This window comes from Hypomesus nipponensis, chromosome 22 (genome assembly GCF_054491055.1).
Source record: "Hypomesus nipponensis isolate SF chromosome 22, ASM5449105v1, whole genome shotgun sequence".
In the NCBI taxonomy this organism is placed as follows: domain Eukaryota; kingdom Metazoa; phylum Chordata; class Actinopteri; order Osmeriformes; family Osmeridae; genus Hypomesus; species Hypomesus nipponensis.
The window spans coordinates 8,488,970-8,506,662 of record NC_140382.1 but is presented as its reverse complement, the minus strand read 5'-3'; the positions used below and the strand labels follow the sequence as shown (position 1 = coordinate 8,506,662).

Here is a 17,693-nt window from a genome sequence, read left to right as displayed (position 1 = left end):
TTATTGTCAGGATTTAGCCTTGATTTGCGGTTGTAAAGAGATCTAAATATAACCACATTTCTCAATTCATCTATATTATAATGCAAGAAATCTCTGTGTGTGTCTGTCTGTGCAAGTTTTATAGTGGGATTTTAGGGGAACGATTGCTCGAGAATTGAGAAGTGTGCAAAGTTATAATTTGGTAGGTGTCCGTTTCAGAACCCAAAGACGTGCAACTTTCTAAAAGAGGACCATGTATGCTCCAACAGGCTGGAGAGGAGAAAAATTACAAGATATATTGCCACAGTTGTTCTCTCACACATACACACATTTTAATATACTAACCCTTGCCTTCCCCTTTAAGAAAGTGGCTTGGTTCTTGTCCAGGTTTTTTTTTATTTGTGCCTTGATTTTCTACATGGACCATGTAGAAAGGAAGAGCCTAAAATGATTCAAATTCTCTGAGAGTGTTTGAGAATATAACTTAAATGCCGCACAATGTCATTATAAAGACTAAATGACTTGGCAAGATTGTGAAATGAGTCATCACTAATCTTCAACCCTTTTTCAAATCAAGCTTAAGACAAATAAGTACAAATCTAAATATTTGCAATGTTGTGTCCATTTCAAATTCACCAGTACATGTCTGATTTCTCTCAGTAATGTCTTACCCTACGTATTGACGAGGAAGTTATCATCTTTAGACAATGGTAGGTAAATGCTTTACAAACAATGGGGAAGAAATGTGCGGACCATGGAACACCTGACAGTGACACCACCTCTCTGCACCGTCCTCCCTCCACCCAGAACGTGAAGGACGGCCATGCTGTTTTTGATCTGAGAGAAATAGACCATCACAGAGCCTTCAGGGAGGGTGATGGAGAGAATGATTAGAGTATAGAAAGTACGGAGAAGAAAAATCAGTCCACTTGTTCATCCATCTCTCCTGCATCCCCTTAAATCCATCCTTCTTTTGTTTAGACAAAAAAAAGAAACGTTATTTCATAACCTGCTCTCAAAAAGCTCTACTAGCACCGCATGATAATCCCCCTCCATTGATGCCTTGTCTCTACCGGTGTGTTGTTGCATGAGTGCCTGTGTGTGAGGAGTTGAGGGATGGCAGGGGACCCTTTATTGGCACAGAATGGAGAGAAACAAGGAGGATATTCATCTGTTAACATGTGGCTTTTGTTATCAAATAGAGCAAACCTCAACACACCACAAAACAGAACTCAGTTTGATATGGTCTCTGTACTGAGCTAAATACACATGCATACACATTTAGGGACATTTCAGATAGCACATAAACGACTTAATGCCCATTTTGTGCCCCACTAGAGGCAGACCCCAGGGACCAAAAGAAGCTGCTCTGCAGGCCTGTGCGGGGATGATCATTAAAGAGCTGTACTCTGCTGTACTGGAGATGGATCAGACGATCAACATTGCCTAATACACATACTTAATCACAGAGGGAAATACAGATCAACACTGTATACGAAAACATTTCACACAAACATACACTCAGCAAGTCATAAACGTCACTTGCATACTTCATAGTTACACACACACATACATGTTCCGACCTCATGACCATCTCATCACAGACTCCTGACAGTATCCCAATAAAACACCTGGCCTAGTGCTTTGCTACTGACTTCTCCTCAGAGGCCACACACACACATGTGCTGACACACACTCAGATCACTTCTGCTGCTCACTTCACACATAATCCCCAAATTTCCTGGAGCATTCCAGCAGAATGGTCTCCGTCTTTTCCTCCTGCTGTCTTTGTATTTCTTTCCATTGCTTTTCCACAAGCACATTATCTCACTCTCTTATTCACTCCATATGCTTTATCTTCTTGTCTTATAACCACTACATAACCATATCCTCAATCTCTTCTCTCTCTCTCTCTCTCTCTCTCTCTCTCTCTCTCTCTCTCTCTCTCTCTCTCTCTCTCTCTCTCTCTCTCTCTCTCTCTCTCTCTCTCTCTCTCTCTCTCTCTCTCTCTCTCTCTCTCTCTCTCTCTCTCTCTCTCTCTCTCTCTCTCTCTCTCTCTCTCTCTCTCTCTCTCTCTCTCTCTCTCTCTCTCTCTCGTTCTCTCTCTCTCGTTCTCTCTCTCTCTCTCAATTTGAAAAAAACTCAGAGAAACATTCCTCAAGGGAGTTCTACATGAACATCCCAGGAATCACCACTTGTGATACCAGCTTTCAAACATATCCTCACTCAATAATGCAGGTATAAAGTATAATGTTAATACATGAAAATGGGTTGTATGTTTTTTGCAAAAATCAAAAATAAATGTACATGTTGGGAGAAAGCAGGTGCGGGTAATTGATGTGCAGGTCTATCAAATGCTTCTAAAACATTTTCTGTTGGCCACCCTTCAGTTTAGCTAACATAATCAGTGTATCTTTACAACATTACAGTGGCAGCGTTGACACACAGAGTCATGGAAGACAGAGAGAGAGAGAGAGAGAGAGAGAGAGAGAGAGAGAGAGAGAGAGAGAGAGAGGATGGATTTTCACAGCAATTATGGTAGGTATACAGGTCATTGTGTGTTACTAAACACTGACATGTGCAAATGAACTGTAAGTGAGCACATAGGTTGGTTGCACAACAGGCTTGAGCAACCTGATTCCATCGTGAATTGACGGTCAAAAAGGAGGAATGTCATGACTACATCGACCTTCTCTGCCACATTGCGAGTCACTGACAGATAAAAGCTCCTGATAAAGGAATACATGAAAATGTGTTCAGCACATAAACAAAGTTCTTTGGGACAGTCAATAGCCAATGTGGGGATACTAGACACTTTGACACAGCAGAACAACATGAATGCTGAAATGCGAGTGCATGAGTTTATTTTTTGTTACGTTTTTACTTGTGCATTGTGTGTATGTTGTGTGTGCCCTTGCATTGAAATAGTTGCTGGGTGGTTTCAATAAAGCTCTTTAATTGGGCAGGTGAGGCTCTGCTTACTGTGCTGGAGCTAATTGGCTATAAATGAGTCCGTCTGGTTTCATTTGCAGCTTCGAAGCAGTGGGTGTATGTGTGTGCAATAGCGTGTGTGTGTGTGTGTTTGTTTGTGTGTGTGTGAAAATGCATGGAGCAAAGGTAGAGGAATGAGGAGTACATCTCTAAACCTCAGTGCAACCGAAATACCAGACCAGCAAATGCATTCAACTGATCTCAAGGGTTAAAGCCTAGTGCATTTTTGGGATCTCCTAGACCTATAGGATCAATATATTATATACTCAACCTAGACCTATGGATATGGATGACATAATGAATGAGCTCATCAGTTAATTGAAGAGGGAGAAAGAGAGAGACTTGGAGCCAGAGACAGATGGAGAGACAGTACACCGGACACCTCTCAGAGAAGCACTGGGTAGGGAGTCGTGCAAAACGGGAAAAAAAAAAGGGAGGGAGAGAAAGTGAGAGTGCGAGAGTGAAAGGACAAAAATGGACAAAGAGACTAAAGAAATCAAAACTGTGCAACCTATTCAGAGCCTAGTTATGTTTGTGAAGCTTGTTAATCAACACAAATGTGATTGAAGGAGTGAGCTATGTCAATCAAGCCCAGGGGAGAAGAGCCAAGACGAATCGTCCCTGTCCCACTCCCAACCTGATGCATCACCCTCAAACTCACACACTTAAAACACCTTTTGAGGACATCCCAGTCCTCACACTTCTATGTGTGCATGTAGAAACACACACACATACTCGATTCAGTCTAACTAGTTCATTTAGGCCTTTAGTCCCTAATGCAATTTCCTCCTACATTGCCCTCTAGAGGATCTACTTGCAAATCCTGTATAAGATAAACTCAGTGCATGCATTGACCTGAAATACATTCCATCTTTCCTCTCTCCTTCTGTGTGCACATCGAGAAGATGACAGGCGAAAGACTGTGCCTGGATTTGAACTTGTGACTTTGCACTTTATAGGACACAGCTTCAACCCATTGAGCTACCCGCAAGGATGTGAATGTGGTCAGTTTTTCTATACAAAAAGAAAGCTGTTTCTCCTGTAACACGGATTGTTTGATTCGGCCCAAGTTTAAACAGCTATAATTCAATGATCTTTTGACATAGCAAGGTGAAATCGCGCATGGTACTTCAGAACGATGTCATCCTGTTGAACTAAATATATATTATAATTTAAGACAGACTCAAACAGTGTGGCTGGGTTCGAACCTACGCCCATATACTTTGAAGGTCACTGTTCCAGCACGTTGAGCTATTCTCAGAGTTGAGTATTGGCATGTTCAGTTACTGTACAAAAAAGTAAGCTGTTTCTCCTGTGGTAAGCGTTGTTAGATTCAGCCAAGTTTGAAACAGCTCTAATTCAATCATATTAACATACCAAGGTGAAATTGTTTATGGTACTTCAGAGAGATGTAATCTTGAACCCTATTAGGTTTGAAAAACCATCAGTCAAAATTATATTTGATTTATTGACACAAAGAAATTGAGGCAATGTGTACATTTACATAAATACACCTCTTTCAGCCATTTTGTATTTTATTCAATTACTATAAGTGACATTTTTAAATATGTCAATGATACATATCTGTACAAAATATTTCAAGTTAATAAGACCTTTGGTTCAAGAGGAGAGGAATTTTGAAGGTTTTCCCAAATGATCACTGTACAGGAAAATCCATCAGGCGGACCTTATGGGTCCTTGAGGCTTTTTTGTTTGCCATGAGAAATAAGGCATGCACACCAAGTTTCAGAAGAATTTGAGCAATTGGGTGGAAATGCTATCACTTTGAAAAACGGACGTTTCCTGTGGCGCCCCCTATGGTCTGATGTGGCCCGTAGTTGGTGTGGGGGTACCCACTCAGATTTAGTATCACTGTGCCAAATTAGAAAATTATTTACCAATACCATGTTGAGTTATTGTGGCGCAAGGAAAAGAGGAATAATAATAAGAAGAAGAATAAGAATAAAACTAACGAAAACAATAGGATTCCTCCTTACGGAGGAACCCTAATAAATATTGAATTCCCACGATAACTTTCTTTCCCATCTTTTCAACCTGTCATTTCCATCTTGTGATGATGACCATGTCATGGGAGACTGTATACTGAACTTTTGGCCACACAACAACTCCATCTATCCATCCATCTGTCCCCTCTTTAACCATACCCTCCCTTCTCCTATTCAATAGGACCACCTGCAGATGAAACCCCCTTTTCCTGGACGTCTACCGACATCTGGCACAAAGTTGGCTACCTAGGGGGCGCTCTTTATCCAATCCTCTGCATGATAAAATCTCTTTTGACATTTCCCTTTCCATTCTATCTGAAAGAGGCCAGCACTGACATTACAGTTAAGCGACTCAAAGGCCCTGTCAAATGGACATTTCTTATATTCAAGCTAGACCAGGTCTCCAGAGAGCCGCTGGCTGGGGGACAGTGGTATTAAGAAGAGATGACAGAAAGTGTCTGAGATTGTGAAACACATCATCCAAAAGCAGGGAAGAGCCAGACAGATGGACATCAGTTTGTCCAGTAATGTGTTACAGTGGTTTTCAGAGTTTTAATAGTGTGTTCGAGAAGTTAGCAAAACAGTACTTGCACCTACAAGTGCACATGTTATTCTATATAACACCAACAAATGTATTTGTGTATAACCCAAGAATTCCAACAATGTACCATCTTACTCACAACAGCCATGGCCTTAGTTAGAGTTTGTTCTGCACTTCCATTCAAATTGCGAAGCCCCTTGGCACATGAACTCACACCACCAATGCTTTGCCATAGACACCTTTTGTATACAATTAATTGTAATATTTTGCAGACCCTTTTATTTAAGGCAACAACCAAAGGGTGGGGGCAGAGATCTTGAAATTGGGGTTCACACATACGGCATATGCCGTCAAATGCTCTATCATTGAACTAAACCCATCCCATTTTTGGGTAGCTTGTTTTTGCTCATTTGTTAATTATCTGCCGCATGTACTCCTAATTTCCTATCAATTGTAACAGGGTTTGGAGTGAATGTCTAGACTAGACTAGCTGCTATCTCACTTATTCACTCAAATAAAATATCTAATTTTGAGCAACTCACACATCACAGTAAAATATACAGTACTTGTATTTCTATATGTAATTTATGCTTGTTCTACGGTGGACGTAAATGTACAACATAATTTATCTCAGGGGATTTAATAAAGTAGTGGTATACATTGTACCTACATCCTTGTCCTCTACTCTGGCCAATCTCAGGTCTCAAACACTTGGTCTCTCCTTTGTGTCCTTGGCTGCCCCCTGGTGGGAAAAACACGGGCATGTTCAAATCCAAGTTATTGACTGAACGTAACAGGCACCAAGATATACGTTAATACCCCAAACATTGAACCAATGACTGCCAAATTGCAGATGAGGATAGTGTCATGGTAAGCCAATGCTTTAAGGGTTAAAGGTGGCATTGTCAGGCTCAAACATCCCTCTTATGTCTGTGTCATAGTTTACCTTGGCAAACAGGTAGTAGATTCCTGGATCAGTGCTTGAATCACACTGTATTGTCTGAAAGACTTTAAAGACACAAGTAAACCAGAACAAAATTACAATAATTGGTCAACAGACAGTGAAGTGAAGTTGGAACTGAGAAATACTTGCTTTCAACTCAGACTTAGTGTCAACCACTTGAAACATTTCTCCCTTCACCTCTACAGGCAGTCTTGACAAATGGTGTTGCAAAACGGTGTAGCGTTTGGTGGCTGCAGTCTATATCTCCATAACTTTCACAGGTCTTAGGGAACATCTGTCTAAACTAACAGCATTGGCATAATGGTTATGCTCCATCTAACCACAATAGAGAGGATGGACTGAATGCCCTGGTGAGCAGAGAGCTGATCAACTCCTCCAAGTATGGCATGTGTAATTTCAATCCTACCCCTTTCCCATGGTGGTTTTCGACTGACGTTGGCCATGGTGTGTATGTGTGTGTGTGTGTGTGTGAGAGAGAGAAGACAGCAGCCCCTACCACATCCTTCCCTCCCCTGAGACAGATGGGACGTTCCACTAGAGCTCCTTCCAACAGCAGGGGGCATAGCTGGGAGAGGGTGACTGACATGCCAGCTCCAGGGAGAGAGAGAAAGAGACGAGAGGAGAAGAAAGAAGGAACATGATAAAAGAGCTCAAGAAAGAAGGCAGAGGGGGATGCGGTTGAGCAGAAATGGGGATAGGAAAAGAAACAAGTTCAAAGGGGAGCAGAGAATGAAATGGAAAGTGATAGATGGAGACACAAATGAAAACCAATTTTTCCATTATTGCAAAGGATGCTCTTGAGTTGATCAGACTAACAAAAAATGTACTTGGGTAAATTGGTTTAGCTAGGTATGTGATGTAAGGATGTACAGTGTTTACTTTAACAGGTCAGACACCAGTTTAACTTCTTTTTTTCTTTCAGCTTTGGCTTTGTACAAGACAACACACAATCATACACATGTACACATCTCAAACACATACCAAGAGCCTCTGACTTGATGATTGACTTAACCAGCTGGTGGTGGGTTTAAGAGCCAGGGGCAAGGTGTGATTGTTCTAGTCTTCAAACTAAGGTGAGCGGCACACTATTCCCATTTTAATCTTCTGCCTCTCTAGAGTCCACCCCACAGCATGCACTGAACTGAGCATTTTGGGGAGTTTCTATTAAAATGCTGAAATGTCATTGACATAAGTATTATTATTATTATTATTCAGTATTGAAAGAAGCATTTTGTTAGCAATTACAGTTTCTTCTCGGGCATGCATTTGCCCGAGTCATTGATGTTTATAAAGTATTAAACACAGATGATTGATAAGAAGCATAATTTGATTATCAAGTTTGTATTTAGAATAAAATTAAACTACATCTACATGATATCGCAAACAAGAGAAATACATGGAAAGGGGGGGGGGGGGGGGTACAAAAGTGAATGACGTCCTTATCATCTGTAATGTATAGGAAGGAATAATCACTTTAACTAAGTAATTACACATTTTGCTAGAATATGTTCATATATAGTTTGGAGAGTCAACCTGAATCATCTGGTTTCAATATCTGGTCAGAAGTTTTGAGTTCTCAACACAGCACACATTTTACATAGTTTTCATGCATAGATACAAAATGAGAACACATGAAGTCAATTGGGACGGCCTTTTTCTCTTCAGTTGACAACACTATTGTCTCTTCTAATGTTTTAAATCAAGTATTTTGTTTGTGTTTATTTGGTTTTTGACTTTGCTTTAGTGTATAGATCAACACAAACGCAATGCTCAATTGTGAATGATTATGAGTGTTTTGAACATCATACATGCATTCAGGCATACTCACACACACACTCACCCACATATAGACATGCACCCCAGGATTTCGACAGCTCCGGTGTGGCGACTCGTGATTGATGAGCCCCACTCCAAATGTTTTTTCATCTAAATCAGTGGGGGCATAGCTGCCTGGTGCATTTTAATACCAAAGAAAACATTAACCCCAAACAGTCCCTCCAACCATTTCATTAGTCATCCCCTCCACTGTGAACAAACACGCCCCACATGGCTTCAGGACAGAGAACGGTAGAGATGGAGGGATGTGAGGGGAGAAGGGAGGGACAGTGAACGATGGAGGGATGTGAGGGAAGGAGGGAGGGACAGTGAACGATGGAGGGTGAACGATGGAGGGCGGGGGTCCATTACAGGATGATAATCTAATTTGGTGATGCCCGACTGCTCGGAAATCCTGGAAAGTTTAAGTGGAAAATGCCTTCCTTTTTATTTTATCTGGTCTGCTTACAGGGGGTATTGAACTTTCAAATGGCGGTATTGAGGTCTCTGTCTCTCTCTTCCTGCTGTTTGGTGTAACAATGTTTGTTGGTCACAGACTAAAGGGTAAACGGCATAAAAAGTTGATAGGACTGAGGTTTGAATTCTTGGGAGATTTAGATGTGCCAGTGGAGAAGTCAGTCTTACAATCTGAGTAACAACCGACCTAACATATGCATATAGAACTAAATAAATGAGTCGCCAAACCATGAAAGAAGATTGAGACCAGTTATGACTGTATAAATCATCTCTTTATCCATGGCCACATGGACAACTGTATTTGCAATGATCTTACCTTTCTGTAAGAAGGTTCCAGACGGAATGCGTTTTCTGTCAGATGTTATTTTAAATATTTTCTACTATTGGCACTGAGTGTTAGGTCGCACCTTGTAGTCTCAATTCTGACCATGTTAATAGGGTAGAAGTCTATGATTTGAGAATTTCTTTTTGAGACACAATGAGAATTTCACAATCAATCAACCCTATTGAACCAGAATTTACAAGGATGGAGTGTCAATTTAATGGCCTGCAGATGGTGTGTCTGACATTTTCCACCATTTTGTATCTTGACCACTTTTTATGGGACAGTTCAACCACTATGGTCACCACAGGACAGCTAAAGCAGATTCATAAAGTCTTGGCATATTTTTTCCTCAAGACGTTCCTTGGACACAGTGGAAAAAAAGTCTCTGCCATGCCGCTAATGGTTTGATACGGCCCCCTGACTGTGTTCATTTCAGTGCAAAGCCAGCTCATCCCATCCCTACTGGGGCAGTGATACAATTACACCCCCGGAACTGCAAGGGGGCTTTCTGTGTCTCCGTTCTAAAGTGGGGCCAAGTCTAAAATGTTGTGTGTGCATGTGTATGTGTCTGTTGGTGGGTAGTAGGTCAGAGTGTGCAGTCTGTGTTCATTAGTGTGTGCACATCCATTTTCATAAGTGTGTATGTGTGTGTGTATGCGTGCAGTACTTGGTATTGGTTGGTACATCACACACAGAGTGGAAGCTTGCACTCACTATTCACGGTTAATCAATCATCGCGACGCCTTAATGACGCCCCGCTGCTCCTCTAATGTCTTCTGGCAAGGTTGGGCTGCCGCTGGCGCAGAACTCACGCAGGCACACATATGGCCGCCTCGAGTGAGTGACAGGACCACTTTTGCGCGTGGCGCCCGAATGCTGGATGCCATCAGCCACGCACAGCCGCCGCCGGCTAGGAGCTGAATGGCATGAAGAAAAAAGGGGTATGGAATAGAGTGAAGGAGAGAAAGAGAGATAAGTATGTAGGGATAAAGTGGGGGAAAGGGAAGGGGAAAGTATGATCCAATTAAAATGGCAAGATAGAAAATAGTGTGTTCGACAAGAAAAATGGGAGAGAGATTAGGCAGAAAATACACACAGACAAATCTAGAAAGAGATATATATTTATATATTTAGAGTTTGAAAAAATGATTAAATCCCATTAGTATTGCTGGCTTGGCTGACCTCCCTGTGTCAAAGGTGAATAGCCAAGAACCACAAGTAGGGCATATGAGAAAAAAATACCAACAACTTTTTTTTTTTACACTCCAAAACAGTGTAGAGTCAGTCAATTAACTTTATGAGCACCAAAGATCAGATCTAAAGATCAGATCTAAAATCTCCAACTCCCACACAGTCACCTGTTTCCTTATTGACACAGTCTTTCAACCCTGTTTGTTTTTACGTACGAGGTTGCCAAATCATAAACATGCTATCTGAATGTCACAATTTAGCGTATGCTGTGCCTGGGAGCTCCTAGGGCAGAAGGTCATATGGCACTCACTGCCAGCCTACTCAAGTACATACACACTTTCTTGATAGGAACACTCATCAGTGACTCAGATTGCATATTATACATAATAAGACAGGATCTGTAATCTGGTCACTTTTTCCTCTGGTTGTCTCTTGCTCTCTCTCTTCCCATTTCTCTCTATGCAGGTGATTATTCAACATCAAAGCTGCCAGATATGGCAACCACCCAGAGCACAAGATGCAACTTTCTCAGGGCTTTGAAGTACTGCGTGACTGAGCAGGCTGATGAGTTACAGGATAATGACCAGAAGGTAAGTGGTACCAACACAACACGGGAAATCTGCTGAATCCAAGAGAAATCCACTAATGCCATTTTGTTAAAGTACATTTGTGTCACATCTCTCTCTGGAGGCTCTGGCTTCCCTTCTGCAGGGTGTAGACTGCAGTTCTGCAGGCAAGAGGACTTAATCAACTTGTTTCTGGATCTGATGGCTGGCAGCTCAGCCCAAGACTGCTTGCAGCAGTACTTCCAGGATCCTATACTACAAAGCTGGATTTGGGGATATTGTAAAATATAATTACAAATAGATATAACATATAAAGAATGAACAACATGCACATTTCACATGGCGGGCAAGAAAATAAATTGCAAATGTTTTCTCTTGACAAATAGTCAAATCAGGATATGCATGAATGTTTCAATGTATAGTTTAAAGTGTACTTGTAAGTACTTCAAGAAGTCTACATCATAAATTGAAAGTCAAAGACAGCCTGAACATTGCAAACTCTAAATTAAACTAACACCAAGTCAACTAAACATTATTATCACTAGCTCTGGATAAGAGAGTCTGCTAAATAAAGTAACTAAATGTAGCTGCATCATAGGCATGTGCACCAACTCAACCATTGTGCATGTAATGACTTACATAATTAACTAAATGTGTAGATGTTTGTGGGAGTAAGACAATTTAATAGAGAACATGTATAACACGTCAATATATAATTTGACCGAAGCAATTGATAATGTAGGAAAGAGCAGAGCATTTTTGAATACATAATCATTTGCATGAATGTACCAGAGCATTGGCAATTTGTTTAAAAGAATGAGAAATTGCTTTTATGTGCTTAATTGACTAGATGATGTGGAGGTTGAACAAGTACTTTGAGAATTTCAATTGTGATGACAGAAATGTAGGTACCAAAACCACTGAGGAAAACCTACCACGAGCTGCATCACTATGTTTAATTCCAGAAATATTTGTGTATGTCACCGACTGCATCATGGGCACTGTGCACTAGAAAATGTAATCTGTTTAGGACAATCAGTGTTCAGATCCCGAATTTAGAGAAATGTGTCGAATCAATGGAGAAAAGCTGTAATGCAACAGTACAAAACTGACCCAAAGTAGGCTAAGCACTCCTCCTATGGGAAGGAAAATGTTACATGTAGTGTTTTTCACTGCAAGCAAACATGGAGAACTCACTATAAGCCAAAGCATAATGATTCTAAATGGAGCCATACAGCTATTCTGCATAGAATAACGTTTAAGATGGAATTCTGTAGCCTTCAAGTAGCCTATACCAATTTTATATTACTGACCGTAAAGCATTTTTATGAAGATAATTGGCTATAATAAAAAACTACTGGGACATATCTTCTGATAGAAGGCCCATCACTTACAATGTCTTCTGGTGTGTTGAGTTACAATCTTTCAACTTAATTTGGGTATCGTAATATCATGACGCTTCATCCATCTTTAATGTATCTGTGATATGACAGCTCCATCTACAGGATGAGAGTTGCCATTACGTGTTGTTGCCTCACATTGTTTTGTAGAAAAAAATAGTACATAAAGTACATTTTAAGAGATGTTGAATACAGGAACAGGACATTAACACTGATGTGCAGAATTTAAATTCTTAAGAAGCCGACAGAAAATCAAGCGAAGAGTGGATTTGAGAGAACAGTCATTTTATTATGCAGCATAGTCTATGCTACTCGGTTATTCACTTAAAACACTCAAGAACAGATTTTCTCAAATTAAATGGCCATTTAGGTAACATCAAATGATTACCGAAAAGCAAAACACTTGAATCTCTGTTTTATAAAATCTTTAGCTTTAGTGTCAAATGAGAAGTTATTTAATTTGTTGAACCTGCCAACAGTTGGCATCATGCAAGAGTCAAAGTATTACCTTTTACTGCAACAAAGTGAAGGTGAAAGTGGAGTAAAGGTGGAACAAATGGCAATCACAAGGCATTGCCATGAAAGTAGATATTTGGTAAAAAGAGATTATGAGTGCCTAAAGTTAAATTTTAAAAAGAGACAGACTGACAAACAGGAATCCTGAAAGCAAGTGGAGTACTTGGACATGTGTTTAGCCAGCTGCTCCTTTCCTTCCTCCTCAAGCCAGCTCCTCCTCTCCTTCCTCCTCAAACTCGCCCTCTTCCTCAGCAGTGGCATCCTGGTACTGCTGGTACTCAGACACCAGGTCATTCATGTTGCTCTCAGCCTCAGTGAACTCCATCTCATCCATGCCCTCGCCGGTGTACCAGTGCAGGAAGGCCTTGCGCCGAAACATAGCAGTAAACTGCTCAGAGATGCGCTTGAACAGCTCCTGAATGGCTGTGCTATTGCCGATGAAGGTGGCGGCCATCTTGAGACCACGGGGTGGGATGTCACACACAGCAGTCTTGACATTGTTTGGGATCCACTCCACAAAATAGCTGCTGTTTTTGTTCTGCACGTTCAGCATCTGCTCGTCCACCTCCTTCATGGACATGCGACCCCGGAAGATAGCTGCAACGGTCAGGTAACGCCCGTGGCGAGGGTCACAGGCTGCCATCATGTTCTTGGCATCAAACATTTGCTGGGTGAGCTCTGGCACTGTCAGGGCACGATACTGTTGGCTCCCCCTGCTTGTAAGGGGGGCAAATCCTGGAATAAAGAAGTGCAAACGGGGGAAAGGTACCATGTTGACAGCCAATTTGCGGAGGTCAGCGTTGAGCTGGCCAGGAAAGCGCAGGCATGTGGTGACTCCACTCATTGTGGCAGAAACCAAGTGGTTGAGATCGCCATATGTGGGTGTGGTAAGTTTGAGAGTGCGGAAGCAGATATCATAAAGAGCCTCATTGTCGATGCAGAAGGTCTCATCTGTATTTTCCACCAGCTGGTGGACGGAGAGAGTGGCGTTGTAGGGCTCGACCACAGTGTCTGATACTTTGGGCGAAGGTACCACACTAAATGTGTTCATGATGCGATCGGGGTACTCTTCACGTATCTTACTAACGAGTAGAGTGCCCATGCCAGAGCCAGTTCCCCCACCCAGGGAGTGGGTAAGCTGGAAGCCCTGGAGACAGTCACAGCTCTCTGCCTCCTTTCTCACCACATCCAGGACTGAATCCACTAGCTCTGCCCCCTCTGTGTAATGGCCCTTGGCCCAGTTGTTTCCTGCACCACTTTGGCCTAGAGACACGACAAAGTCCTTTATGGTTAACACTTGCCACAAAGTCTAAGAATACACACATTTTCAACCAATTCAATAATATTTTGTTGTAAAAGTCTTATAGGTTTGTGAGAAAAATATCAAATGCTCAACTAAATAACAACATATATCTGATGACACCAACAGAGGAAACACTGCCGACTTCTACTGGAACTATCTAGTAGGGGTGTAACGATACACTCAGCTCACAATTCGATACGCATCACGATAATAGGTTCACAATAAGATATGCATCTAGATATGTTGAACCCCGAAAAAGTTAACAGAAATTTAACAACGTCAAGAGTGTGCAATATTTCAGGATTTTATTTTAACTTCTGTATGTTCAGTAACAATGCGTGTGTGTGTTAATTTGTGTGTCACTGAACAAAACTGATGTTTTAAATGATATTTGAAGACAGAACTTCTTAAAGCAGTAAAAGTGAAGACAATTTTTTCAATTTTTGTATGTTTCAAGTAAGTTAGTTTTGTTGAAGTAAGTTAAACTCAACATAAACGGCTTTCAAATTTGGGTTTGTTTGGGTTAATCAGTACTTGCAGAGCCCATCTACGTAGAGCCTGTGCACTCCCCAATAAGCCCCATTGTACCAAATTTGGTTGCAGTTCCACCAGAGTTCCACTGGGGGCGATCGCCAGCATGAGGCAATGAGTGCAAACTGAATGGGAGTCTATGGAGCTAGACGGCTAAATGTGTTTCTTTTGCCTGATTGTCGTTGTAGTTTTTGCAAGTCCAACATGGATTATAGGTCGAAAGTTGAATGAACGAGTACTTATGTCCTTTTCATTTCTTACATGGTGAGTCGTTGTTGCCTCACCAACACGCTAGCATTATGCTAATGGATGCTGGTTGTATGACGTCATTGACATTTTAAAAGGCTTTTTAGAACAAAAAAGCGACTTAAAATGTTTTTAACACCCCGCAGTATATTTTTCAGTATGTTTTATTCTTTGCCTCCTCTTTCGAATGCAACATTCAAATTACTTGACAAAAAATTATATCCTGAGAAAAGTGGATTTTGTGGGGTTTATCCAATTGAGCTAAGAGGCTAAGATTTGTTTCACGAGTTCGGTTGAGACCTGCCCCATAGTCACAGCCCAACGGAGTTATCACTCATATTCTGACTAGAATTATGAGTATGACAACGTCAGGCTAGAGTGGCAGTTATATCAGAGAATGTTTAATATGATTAAACAGGCCCTGGTTCTCCCTATATTAGACATTCTCTGGTAGGCTCCTTGTTATCGCACCCACTGCAAGACTTTGTCGTTACCTATACACTTCTGTTACACTCTCTCTTGGAAGTCGCTTTGGATAAAAGCGTCTGCTAAATGCATAAATGTAAATGTACCGTTTTAAATGAGACAAAATGAGTTTGACATAAATAGAAATGCCCCTTCTTCCCAGTCCGACGTCTAGCAGATTTTCAAGTCACTCGACAAGAGGACGGTAAAACAAAAAGTTAAACCGGGCCATGGAACTGGTTATATTCTACTTCCCGGTTTTCTATTTCAGTCGAACTCATTTTGCCCTGCTAGACTGCCCAGTTACAGCTGTGAATGTGCTGTGCACGCGTGACGCAGGTGCAAAAGGTTGCGTGTTCGTTGTTCAAACCAGGATAAAACGGATGTCATAACTAAAAAAAGACTACGTTAGCCTAAATATTGTTACACGTTTGCACCGCGACGTATCATACTACGACTTATTGTTACACCCCTACTATCTACAGTTTCTCACCGAAGACAAAGTTATCAGGTCGAAAAATCTGTCCAAATGGACCCGACCTCACGGAGTCCATGGTGCCAGGCTCCAAGTCCACCAACACTGCACGAGGGACATACTTTCCCCCTAGCAAGCCAAACAGCAACGTATGTTTTAAAAATAGGACCAGTACGAGTAACCAAATACAATTTATAATTTTTGTGTACACAATGACATAACAAAATACCTGTTGCTTCGTTGTAGTACACATTGATTCTCTCCAACTGAAGATCGCTATCCCCGTGGTACGTTCCAGTGGGGTCAATGCCATGTTCGTCACTTATCACTTCCCAAAACTGAACATTTATTAGTTAATCATAGTTAGTCTAAGTCAGAGTGCCAATAATTGATATAATCTTCCACAAATCCACTTACAAAGTACACCGAATATGGCTCCTAACAGATATCTAGGATGGCTAGTGATGTTAGCTACTGCGTGACAAGACGTTCTAGTAGTGAACTAAAGTTAGCCAAGTTTGAGCAAATGAGTAAAATAAGATTTCCAAAACGGACCAACCTTGGCTCCAATTTGATTCCCACACTGTCCAGCCTGCAGATGTACAATTTCCCTCATATTGATTTAAATTGGAATGCAAAATACACATCTGCCACTACGACGAACCTCCTGAAGTAAAATACTGAAATGAAGATTACAGAGGTGTGTTGCTTTATAGGCTACCCATGCAAAGAAAGGTAATTGAAGTGATTGGATCAGTATCCTGCCAGTCACATTTTGTAGGAGGTTTCTTAGTCAGAAACTGTCAGTTCATAATTCTCATTGGCTATTAGTTACAATAAACTGTTGTCAACAGTAACAAGGACATATGTAAACATTAGAGGTTCTTTCTGTGATCCGTTTGTATTATTTGTAACTAGGCACGCTACCCAAGAAAGGGATCATTGAAGATCTACAGAAGATCAAATGAAATGAATAGGCCTACATACATTTGAAGTAGCGAAGTAGACCAGGTGTATTCCAGAAAGCAGGTTATGCAAAATAACCAAGTTAACAATGATTCACAATTTTGCAGCAACCTACCAATGTTGCTAGTAGCAACATCAGTTGCTGCGTTGTAGCAACTTGCTGGGCAACTTGCTGGGTGTCAACTGGGGTGTTAACTTACCCGGGTATATCACATAACATGCTTTCTGGAACTGGAGGGCAAGTAGTAAAAGTTCACCTGCACCAGCCGACAGCGTATGAACATGCTGCTAATTGTGCCACACATGGGGTGGTGTGTGACACACACACACAGAGTATAAACATGGTGCTAACTGGGGTTAGACACACACACACAGAAGAATGAATTGTTCTGGCACTGCCATATTTCTGAGAATTATTTGGTTATTAGCAACTAAATAGCACGTGTTAATTTGCAATAACGAACTTGACACATAGGCTAATGTGACTGATATGGGACAGTTTAGCCTATTTAATCAATAACTTGATTTAGCACTATTTTTTTTTTTCATTTTGTTTTTCATTTTTAAAGTGTTCATTGATATTGACATTTAATTTATAGGCTACTCAGAGCTAAATTCTCAATGGCTTTGCTTCGATAGTCATTGTTCATGTGTATAACACAAAAGGTATTGGACTTTAACTCTGTCACTGTTGCACTTTAACCCTGTCACTGTTGCTGTGGTTACTTGATCACAGGTAGGGTTTCCACCTTCAATAGCCTACAGACAAATAAGGGACGCCTGCCGCAGGGGGGAGGGGGGGGGGACTTGTGAGATGTGTACCATATTTTATTGACTTATTAAATTTACAGATCCATAACCTTTCAATTAAACAACTGCTTTGATACTCAAAAGGTATATTGGGGAAAAAGATATAGGCATATAGTGCAGGAGACT

General features: G+C 41.1%; 1 protein-coding gene and 1 long non-coding RNA gene across 2 annotated transcripts; both read right to left on the bottom strand.

Annotated features, from left to right (window-relative positions):
- Positions 1–5,519: 5,519 nt before the first annotated feature.
- Positions 5,520–7,638, bottom strand: LOC146236310 (uncharacterized). Its single transcript, XR_014741027.1, has 3 exons — positions 6,978–7,638; positions 6,464–6,525; positions 5,520–6,259 (listed from the first exon to the last, which is right to left on the bottom strand). It is a non-coding gene; the product is annotated as an uncharacterized LOC146236310 (long non-coding RNA).
- Positions 7,639–12,523: 4,885 nt separating this feature from the next.
- Positions 12,524–16,631, bottom strand: tubb4ba (tubulin, beta 4B class IVba). The gene is made up of 4 exons (XM_084686494.1): positions 16,351–16,631; positions 16,021–16,129; positions 15,810–15,920; positions 12,524–14,034 (listed from the first exon to the last, which is right to left on the bottom strand). Exons 1-4 carry the CDS (start codon positions 16,405–16,407, stop codon positions 12,974–12,976), a joined length of 1,338 nt encoding a protein of 445 aa, XP_084542620.1. The 5' UTR covers positions 16,408–16,631; the 3' UTR covers positions 12,524–12,973.
- Between the last annotated feature and the right edge of the window lie 1,062 nt (positions 16,632–17,693).

Coding starts and splice junctions, on each gene's coding strand:
- tubb4ba (XM_084686494.1), bottom strand. CDS start 16,407: ATGAGGGAAATTGTACATCTGCAGGCTGGACAGTGTGGGAATCAAATT. Junction 16,130..16,350: donor GGAATCAAATTGGAGCCAAG/GTTGGTCCGTTT, acceptor ATAAATGTTCAG/TTTTGGGAAGTGATAAGTGA. Junction 14,035..15,809: donor ACCTGATAACTTTGTCTTCG/GTGAGAAACTGT, acceptor TCGTGTCTCTAG/GCCAAAGTGGTGCAGGAAAC.